The sequence below is a fragment of the Olea europaea genome, unplaced genomic scaffold (genome assembly GCF_002742605.1).
Source record: "Olea europaea var. sylvestris unplaced genomic scaffold, O_europaea_v1 scaffold2797, whole genome shotgun sequence".
Lineage (NCBI taxonomy): Eukaryota > Viridiplantae > Streptophyta > Magnoliopsida > Lamiales > Oleaceae > Olea > Olea europaea.
The window spans coordinates 64,389-75,082 of NW_019246451.1; the positions used below are offsets into that span (position 1 = coordinate 64,389).

At 35.3% G+C, this 10,694-nt stretch overlaps 1 protein-coding gene across 1 annotated transcript; it reads left to right on the forward strand.

Annotated features, from left to right (window-relative positions):
- Window positions 1-476: 476 nt before the first annotated feature.
- LOC111383967 lies at window positions 477-10,651 on the forward strand. Its single transcript, XM_023008170.1, has 13 exons — window positions 477-615; window positions 2,822-2,973; window positions 3,994-4,111; window positions 6,463-6,543; window positions 8,035-8,153; window positions 8,232-8,303; window positions 8,476-8,595; window positions 8,766-8,826; window positions 8,956-9,131; window positions 9,508-9,672; window positions 9,792-9,860; window positions 9,940-10,069; window positions 10,222-10,651. Exons 2-13 carry the CDS (start codon window positions 2,845-2,847, stop codon window positions 10,626-10,628), a joined length of 1,647 nt encoding a protein of 548 aa, XP_022863938.1. The 5' UTR covers window positions 477-615; window positions 2,822-2,844; the 3' UTR covers window positions 10,629-10,651.
- Window positions 10,652-10,694: the final 43 nt, after the last annotated feature.

Genomic DNA, 10,694 nt, shown 5'->3' on the forward strand with positions numbered 1-10,694 from the left:
TTATAACGAAATGTTAAAAACTAACTTGTTACTTGACTAATAATTTGAGGAATGGTACAAATTTTCTAATTTTTAAATTTACGGACCAAACAAATTTAAATCCCCACATTTATGAAAAATAAAAACTCAAGTATCTCATTAATCAATGTACTTTTTACAATAATTTCTAGTAATCGTCGTACCTTCAATAACGTTTTTAACTGGCTACAAAACTTATATGACATGATGAAAAGTAATGTTTGAATGTGCTACATGTGAATATCCACTACACATGATATCCTTTACTTCGACTTCTCTAACGATTACTGATAGAATAATGGATGGGTTAATACTTATTAAATTTAATCGTTAATTAAAAACGTTTCAAACTTTAATGATCAATGAAAAATAGTGTAATAAGTACAATTATCATTGAGGAAATTATCCCTAAATCTTATTAACCAATAAACATAAGAAATTTCTCACTCAAATTTTGCAAAAATCAATCAAATTCAGCGTTAAAAAACCCTTATTACTTCGCATTTGATTATATTCACAAATTCTCGCACAGTATCACTTTAATCCCCAATCTCAGAGATAATGCAAATAAAGAATTAAAAGAAAAGACACATCAGCGTACGGAGTCCCTTTCTCTCTCTGCCATTTTCATCTCTGCTGACCGCTCCAGAGCTATATTCTTGGTCGAACTATCATAGGTTTAAATATTTTTTTACTCTTGTTTCTTGCATTGTATTTCTTGAAAGTTGAAATCCACTTTTTTTATGTACTAGTATATTATGTTTGTTTGCATGGAATTATCTTGGTTTTATTGTGTAACGATCGTTTATTCTCGTGATCAAAGAAATGGGCTCTGAGAAAGAATGATTTTCCAGTTAATCTTTGTTTCAAGTTTAGGGTTTCAGAATTCTCTAAGATAACCAGTGATCAAGAATTTTCTATTATTGCCTTTTTATCGCTTTTGTGATTTTTGGTACTGATGTTTAATTAAATGAGAGTAATGTGTTTTAAGGGATAGAAGAGGGATTGGTTTTGATGGTCATTTTTGGATTTCTAGGACCTGAACATTCTGTTCTGTTCTGTTCTGTTCTGAGTTTTCTTGAAGACGAAGTTGAGTTTTTCTACGGAAAGTGCAGCTAAAGGAGTTTTGTCGCATTTATTTCGTCGTGGCATAAAAATAGAATATTTTGGCCACTCCGGATTTTTTGTTTTATAGGACTACATGGATGCAATAATATGGAATCTTTGCACATACACCAAGATTGGCTGCGGCATTTCTCATTTCCCTACCATATCTCATTTCTTTTGAGATTATTCTTTATATTTTACTGGCGACATATATCAGGTGGCTTTAGAGATTGACACGTTCTGTATGATAAAAGAGTTTCTCAAGCTTTTTTTATTCTCGTAGATGAGCACTTGCTCTACTAGAGACACGGAGCTTGTTACATTGTTGGTAATGATTGCATGGAACTTGTACGTAATGTAGCTCTTGGATTGTAACGTCAACTTTTTAATTCTCTGCACACCTGATTTCTTTTTTTTTTTTAATGGAATGTAGATAAAAGGAGATTCACCTCACATATCTAGTAATTGTATCAGCAGGTTCGTATATATTGACTAAGATCTCATGCTTATATGGGTACTTGGAAAGTGCACATGTATGAATATACTTACAAATTAGGACTGAAATCAAGCGCCATTTTTTAGTCGTCTTCCTTCACCTCATAAGCTGTTTTGAAATGTTAGAAAAATAAATTAAGGGAACAAGAAAGGAAAAAAAGAAAAATAAATGCGAGATGGTATATGCTTTCACAGTCGGTCCAGGTTCCTATCTGTCTCTCCACTTAGGTAGACCTTCTCTCCTCATCCCTTTATTAACTTTATCCCTATCACAGCAATATTATTTCCCACTTCTTCCTCTCTTTTCATGACAACCAGTCACATCGTATCCGCCTAAACCCTCTGAATCTAGTACAAAAGTAATATGCTAACTTGATTTGCCATTTTCTGAGCTATTTACTTTTGACAAACATTAATTTCATTGTGTATCTGAAATGAAAAAACTTGCACTGCTATGCTATTAGTTTCTGGGTATCAATATTGTTGACCTCACGATGTAACTGCAGCTTCTTGACTACAGGTAGCCATTTTAGCTATCAGGTTCCTTTATATTTTTTAGTCATTGATCACCATTCTAAGTCCATAGTAAAAGAGTAATGAAAGTGGGGTGTTGCAGGATGATCAGGGAGTTTGGATATTGAGGTCCTCTAGTTGTTTCTTATCTATTGCGTGGTGTAAAGAATGGATGAGGGTAGAGGGAGCTGGTTGTGATGCTGGCATGCAGTGACAGTTGTAGTTATGGTGGTGGTATCTGTGCATTTTTAGTTTCAGATTTTGAGGTTGGAGGGGGATGGGAGGACCAGGACTGCAGAAAGCTGGCGTTGCTCCAAAAACTAATTTGTTTCTCTTTTTTATTTAGTCTAAAGCATCTTCTTTTATCTGACCTCATCTTTTTGCTCTTTTCGCCTTTGCAATTGAAATGGATTGAGAAAATAAATTCGTCATTTTTTGGCTGTCACTTTGCTCTGGTAACAGATGTAGATATGGTAATTTCAGGAAAAATCGCTATTTTTGTATCCCTGCCGATTAAGGGGTGTCTTGTCAAACCTGAGGGTTGTAAGTGAAGTATGACATATTGAATATCATATTCCTATGTGGAGTCATCCATTGCTTGATCCTTTTCGTTTCTACTAATGCCTATTCCCAAAGGGGTATTCAAAGCCCTCACTCTTTCCATGATTCTAACTGCCAATTATTTCAGGGTTTGGCGGGATCTTGAAGAAGATGGGAAGTAATGGTGGCAAGGACATAAAGATATGCGAAAATGATGCCGCTGAATGTTCTGAAACAACTGTTGAAATAAATATCAAGACACTGGATTCTCAAATCTACACATTAAGAGTGAACAAATGTGTATGACTCTGTTCCTTTTCGCTGTTTTTATCAGAAATCTTGGGCTGTTGTATTTAGACTTTGATTATTTTATATTTGAACAAATTTTCATGGGAATCTTTTGTTTTTGATTCCATATTAGAATTTATGTTTGTTAGTAGAGACTCCCTTATAATCACTGGTTGCTGTGATGCAAAATCAATTGTCTATCCTGCAATTGTGAACTTCTCAATACTGAAAATTCTTTACCCTCTTCACAAGGAGGATTTCGCTTTGCCTCTCATTAATTATGATAAAAAATATCCAGGCATATTTCGTGTAACCATTCTCTTTTCTCTTCCCAGTCTTCTTTCTCTTTGTGCTATTCAATATGCTTACATATAGGTTTATATACATCTGCTGTGAACTGTAAAGCTTAAGAACTTTATATGCAGTTACCTCCAGGACTTCATCTTCTCTATCTGTGGTCTGGTAAGTATGTAATACCAACGGGTCGAAGTGGCAATCAATTTATATAATGACCTTGTGAGTTTTCACTTGGACCCACTTTTACCAATGGAAATGGCTCATTGTGCTTTGGTTGGCAGCATGAGAGTATGACGGAGTTGATGAATGTGCAAACGTAACAATGGCGATAGATTTGAGACCTGGGGTAGAGATTGGTTGCCACAATCTTTTAAGAAAGGAGGTGGGATGGTGGGCACAAAAGATTTGACTTTGTTTGAGAAACAATTATCAGCAGAATGGGCGATTTAGTGGTATAAAGGAGGAGCCATCAGTGAGAGAGGGAGATTATTTTTCCATTTACTGGGTGCACGACTTTATATTTTGAGATTTTGATTTGTCATTCTGAATGATTGTCTGATGTTGTTGTTGTTGCCTGCAACATTCATCTCTGTGCATTTAAAGGAAAACTGCACTTGTTGCAGTAATGATATTAAAGAATATTGGCAGTGGATTGAAATTTTAAAATCTGGCAATAGTTGTTACCTGCTGATTTTAATTTCTTCTCCAGTTTCTTTATTTTTGTATTGGCTGCAGGTGCCTGTTCCTGAGCTAAAGAAACAGATTGCTTCTGTAACTGGTGTCTTGTCAGAACAACAGCGCCTAATATGCCGTGGAAAAATTTTGAACGATGATCAGCTCCTCTCCGCTTACCGTATCCTTTGCCTCTTTATGCCCTTATCATGGAGTAGGATGAACTTAGGCCTAAGTGTGCTTTGATATCTTTGAGAAGTTTGGTCTAGCTTTTGGGTTCCCACTTTGAATGTTCTTTGAAGATGCAGGATGTAGGCGTCTGATCATTTCTTTATTTTTTTGACCCTATGGAACTTGGAAGTATTTAAGAAGTCTCCTTTCCAAGTAGCCAAGGAATGTTCTTTGATTGATTTATGCATCCATGGAAGTTATCAAAAGACGTTTCAAATGTGTTGTTCACTTTTAAAAGTGCTATGCCTTTGTTTGGGTTTCCTTTTTAGTTGCTAAAAAGTTACTTTTCAAAGTCAAACATTAATTTTATTCACACAATTCGTAAGACCTACTTATTCACGACTCATTTATATGAACTTATAATTTTGCAACTAAAAAGAAAACCCAACACTGTTCTGAGGTTGAGTTGTGAGGCCATTACCACGTATTAAACTACATTACAGTACAGTTGATTATTTAACTACACTCTAAAAAATACTCTGAGCTTGTTTGTTTGTAGAAGTCCTATATCAATATTAACCTTCGTAGTTAGTAAAATGAGACTTCTAATTTCATACTTTACTACATAGAATGCAGTTGTTTAGAAGGCATAGACACTGAATTTTTTATGCATTTGAAATCTACTGGATTTTTCGATGATAAGATAGGTATCGTACTTTTTTTTCTCATCCAAAATTAATGTATAAATTTTACATTCAATTGAAGCAACATAGGGATTTTGTTGAGAGACAAAAGTAAGGTATCTTTTTATCTAATCCAAAAATGAAAGTTTTTTGTTGAGGCTAGGTATATTTTGTCGAAATTCTGCCATATTAATTTCCTAATATTAGGGATTTTGTATCTTTCCTTTTATGTATTGAGCCCTTGGTTGTAGTGATTTCGTTCATCCTAGAATTATGCTAGACAAATTTGGTAGGAATTATCATTGAACCTAGAATTATGTCTAGACTGAATGTATTCGATTATCTTTCAAAAAAAAGTAAAAATGTCTAGACTGAATATATAGGTTTGAAGAATAGATTATTACTTGTGTACATAAACTTATGTAATCTCAAATATTCTAGAATCAACTTTCGTTCCATACTATCAGTATCGGGTAAAAATCCAACTTGAGTCTCACCACCACCCATTTATTAAAAAAAATGTAGACGTGTCAGGTTTTGATAGAAAAAATGAACTCAGCCTACTCATGAGGTGGTCATGTTAAAAAAAAAAAAAGATCAGGTAAATTCATGTGGCTCAAATCTAATAAAAGTTCAGCTTTTAAAAGGTTGAACCCCAACCTTAAGGGTTCCCCACCGTCCCTACCCTAGAGTATCGTGAGGGAGGTAAATCGCAGGTTATGCCTCCAAGGGTATAGGGTGGAAGGTTGATTATACACTTGCACTTACCCAAGAGCCAAATCCATATTTCAGGTTTCGAACCCTTGACGCGGCAGTTTCAAGCACAGCTGGATTTTTCCACCCTCCCTTTTAACCACTTGGAGATGTGCCCTGGGGGCAATAAAAGTTCAGCTTTTAGATAATATGGCTAGTGGAGATTTTTTTTTTTTACCCAAAAATGATGTATCAACATGAGCGAGAGTTGATAATTTTTACTTAATCGAGACCAGATGTGAAATCCAGATACTTGGAAGAGTATGAGCTGAAATATGAAGGAATAAATTAGATCTTTTTTGTAGCTCTCTCTTTAAAACCAAGTCATGCTTGAAATATGGGAAAAGAGTGTTCCATTTGCTGTTTGGGCTTAATTATATGATTCATAAATGCGAGGAAGTGTTAAATAACTAATGGCACGTACAAATATATAAATTACTACTCATACAAGCTGCCCACAGTTCATGTTCATCAGAAAGCAAGCTGTATTTGTTGGTCTTTATGTCAGTTGATGAACTTGAGATCTACAAGTAGTAGATAAAATATGTCATCATAATTTCTTCTGTGCTTGGAAACTTTGTTAAAGAATATAAGTTGGATGGCTGGTCATGTGATTCACATGCTAAACAGTAACTGAATGGATAATTTGTAATGTTGTTCTTTTCAGGATAATTTGTAATGTTGTTGTTCAATTCAACTAATTTTCAAGTCCCCCTCTCTGTTAGTAGGAAATTTCACGCATCTGTTTCACTAAAGGAAACAAACTCAAATGCAATCCAATTCGAAAGCATAACAGTTGTGCTAGTAACATGTTATATTCTATTATGTTGTTAAAATTACTATGCTGCCATTTTCAGAGGAAGCCTGATAGAGGTGAAAAGATGGACATTTGATGTTTGAGTTCCTTAAATTGAATTTCTTAAAGATGTGGAAGATGGTCACACATTGCACCTGGTCACGAGACAACCAGTTATTCCATCCTCAGACAGCTCACTCAACCAACCAGGTCTGTTGACTTTTAGCCTATTTGTAAGTTGTAAGTTTGTTTCGCCAACGTGTAGATAGTAAAAAGATCTTGAACTTGAGAAACAAATTATATTCTGCTCTTCTATGGCATCAAGATCCTATTTGAATTTTTGGAATTTTATATTTACTAGATGCAAAACTCTAGGAACCTAAGGTTGTGGTGTTATCTGAAAGTTTTTCCTTTTAATATACGTCATATACACTAAATTATCGTTTTGCATTAGAACCCGCTTTATTTCAAGTTGCTCCACGTAGCTTGAAGGATCTAGTTGGTAATAAACCACCTAATTACGTGCTGGGTAGATCAAATTGTGAATTTAAGTCACCACCACAAGTCGTCAAACTAATGGAGACCCGACTTTCCTATTGAGCTTCTGGAGGATTTGATATGAATGTCGCTTGCCCTAGATTAAGTAGTTTTGTAATAAAAGGTGCTCGATTAGTTTCTGCTAGACAAGAAATAAAGAACGTAACCAATAGAAGGATGTAACTGTTAAGATAAATATGAAGTTTAGTGCTCAAAAAAGGGATTTAACCAATTTTATCTTTTGTATTCAATTCTGAATGCTATCAATCAAGTGGTTTCTCTATTAATTTGGTTTTTAAGAGTTTATTTTACCTTGGTAGTTATTGCATTGAAATGTGTTCATCGCTTTCATTGAAGTATGACAATATGATTACTGAAGCACCTTTGGATTTAGTTTCTTCAGTTTCTAATTGTCTTTGCAAAATAACTTTGTTGATTTATACGCTATCTTTGACAAATCATACTGTAGATTGCTAACTCTTCCTTTCGAGATTTCTTTTCCTTCTTCCCTTCTCTTAAAATGGTAGATATAAAAAAGTAAATAAGTGGTATTTCTTTCAGCTAATTTTTGTCGTTTGGCTATGAAATCATAAAATATAGCACTTCACATGCACTGATTGATTAGATAGATAATTTTTTTATTGATGGATGATTGTTTTAAAGCATCTACCTGATTTTTAGGCACCTTAGCTTATGAATCAGTTTTTTCTGTTCACATTTAGCCCTTGTTTGGTTCCCATTAAAATTTTAACACTTTTTTCTCTTTTTTCTTTTCAACCACGCATTCTTCAATAAAATAATATTACATGTAAATTTTTTTTCCCTTTTAACCACACATTCTCCCAAAAACCACTATTCCAAAATACATTTTACCCAAATTTTTCATTATAATGGGGGCCAAACAAGGGCTTAGTTGAAGACGAGTGCCGTATATTGTTTGGCCTCTGAGCTAGCGTAACTATTCACTAGGTTATGGGTAAGTATTACGATATCATTGTCCTCGATTGACCTGATTCTGATACTTATATAGTGCTATTATAATGTTCATATTTGGATGTTCTGTTGCAATTGTATATATTGTTTTATTGGTTTTATATCATATGACCATTCATAAGGGGTGATAGTTATTTCTTTTTACACTGATTATCAAGAACCTTTATGCAGCAGCTGATCCCCCATCCTGTACTGGGCATAATCCTAATAATCATTTAAGTACCCGTATGGTAGTTAGTACCTCCACCATACCTGATAACAGATATGGACCTTTTTCTGATCCCAGTTTGGTAAGAATATGACATTCACAAAATTACATGGGGCTAAAATGGACAAACATTTATGGTTTTCTTCTTTTCATCTTTTAGATTGGTGCAGTTTTACGCATTACTTTCGAACTACAAAGGATTGGACGCGGTATTGTAGGGATTGATCCTAATGTAAGTTTATGGAAGTTTTGCCTTGAGGATCCAATTCTACACTGGAAGACTGCTAAGTTGGTTTTCCCAATGTGGTCATCTTTGTATGACTGTTTTTTGCATAGGACAACTTTAATAGTCCATCCTCTCCGAGAGGGGTTAATTGATTATTTCAAGATGTTTATTTGGACAGCGTCCTCCTTCAGAACTCCTCTTGACTGCGCCAGGACTCACTGGTCTGAGAAATTCTAGCAATCAGCAGCCTGAACAAGCTACTTCAACGTCTGTTCCCTTGGAATCTCTGGAGCCATCGGTAAACTTTTGGTTTTTGATTTTTAATTTTAACATTCTTCTTTTGTGCCTTTTGTGTTCTACGTAAAGAATATGAAAATATCTTTATCTTGCCCTTGACATGTGCCTTTTTATGCTGTCTCCATCCGTTGCTAACTTAGGTTTATTGACGTATGAAAAAAATTCTTGCAGGTTATTCCTGATTCATTGACTACTTTGTCTCGATTTTTGGATAACTTGAGGCAACGCAATGGTCAGGAACCTTCTTTCCTGGGGTTCAAACATGACTTTACCCTCCCCCCAAAAAAAAAAAAAAGAAAGAAAAAGAAACACCTTCCCCAGCTTTTATTTGGCTTAAGTTGTCTAATTTTCATGTGCTCAGGTGGAAGGCGAGGCGCAAATTCAAGAAATTCTGGGACTCGTGGGAATCGTGGAAATGATTTAAATGCTGACATGCATTCTAGCGAGCAGAGAAGGCTTCCAACACCAGAATACTTGGCAGAGTTGATGCTATCGAGAAGACAAATTATCATTGAACGAGGCATTGAGAGCTTATCGGTATGTCCACATGTTATGTAATTCTTCCTGACAGAAATAAGTAAACGCATAAAGTTAGTTGCTCTTGCTATAATTTCAACTTAAATTTTTGGAAATTCATCTTTAAAAGCTTTTTCTGTGGTGGAAAGTTCTCATTGTAGAAGAATGCCCTGAAAGCTTTGAGAAATAAGCCGATAAATCATCGTGAGCTTATTTGCAAATATTTTCGCGACTCTGAAATTTTTATTTTCCCTGGATATTCTTGAAATCATCTTCTTCCTAATACTGTTGAGGATGAAGGTTTAAGTTTTGTAAGATGTTTAAAGAAAATAAAACCTTAAATATTTGCCATGATTAGAGAGGACGGGGCAATACAATTCTGTTTTCTCTCCTGCAGCAACTTGCTAGGCAACTGGAAGGTCAAGCCAGTGTGACTGATTTATCAGAGCGGTCCAGAATTCAAGTTAATGCTCTAAGATCGGGATATCTTTTTCAATACTTGGGTGTTTTGCTGCTTGAGCTTGGTCGTATAATACTGACTTTGCAGATGGGTCAAACGCCAGTGCGTTAATTTACTCTTCGTTTTTTGTATTTAATATTCATCAGACCATGCGTATTTGCAGTATAGTATAGAGTCTACTCAAAATTTAACTTGTTGCAACCGTTGTTTTTTTTTCTCAGACTGAAGTACTGGTGAATGCGGGACCCTCTGTTTTCTTATCCTCTCGCAATCTTATAATGGTTCGAATGGTATTTTAAGAAATATTAATCTGTTGGGTTTTCACGTCTGTATGATTTGTTCATTCTCTAATTTATGAACCATATTCAGCCGCTACCTAATCGAGCACGAGTAAGAGCAAGAGCAAGAGCAAGAGCAAGAGCAAGGTCAAGGTTTGTTTCAATTTCTATTGGAACCGTTCAACTTGGCTCTGGATTTTCTGGAGGATCTCCTGCTTCTGGTTTGTCTAAGACTGTTACTTCTTGCTGACATCGGAAAAGGCTTGATTACTAGCAAATTACTTGATGATTGCTTGCATTAATGTGGTCTAAAGATTTTAACTGCTTTTCTATTAAGTTGCTTCTAACTTTCTTTTCTTGTTCTGGTGATCAGGTTCATTGCAGCGAGCAGAGCCATCCAGTTCACGTCCTCAAGGGGCAGGTATTCCATTGTCTTCCAACAGAAACTCTGATCAACAAGATGCCGCAGGACGTAATCTGAATTCATCAACTAGGGAATCCCAATCTCGGAATGTTAGTAGTTCTCAGGAGGGAGCAGCAACAACAGGAAGCGAAGAAGGTATATTTTTGTCTAATGTGTTACGTCAAATAATGCCCATAATTTCTGAGAACATTGGAGCCGAGTCAAATTCGTTATCCCGCGGACGAGCAAATCCTGTTGAAAACCAGGTCAGCCTGCATTTTATTCTATTATATATTTCAAATCTAAAGGTTGAATTAAGATACTTTTTCAGTTCAGCCTGGACGATAAAATTGTTATCCTTTTCTCTTATTTTGTGAGAAAGTATGATCAAGTGCAAATTCAGTAAATTCTTTTCAAATTTGATATAGAAAATGCTTCCTAAG

Coding starts and splice junctions, on each gene's coding strand:
- LOC111383967 (XM_023008170.1), top strand. CDS start 2,845: ATGGGAAGTAATGGTGGCAAGGACATAAAGATATGCGAAAATGATGCC. Junction 2,974..3,993: donor CATTAAGAGTGAACAAATGT/GTATGACTCTGT, acceptor TATTGGCTGCAG/GTGCCTGTTCCTGAGCTAAA. Junction 9,132..9,507: donor GAGGCATTGAGAGCTTATCG/GTATGTCCACAT, acceptor TCTCTCCTGCAG/CAACTTGCTAGGCAACTGGA.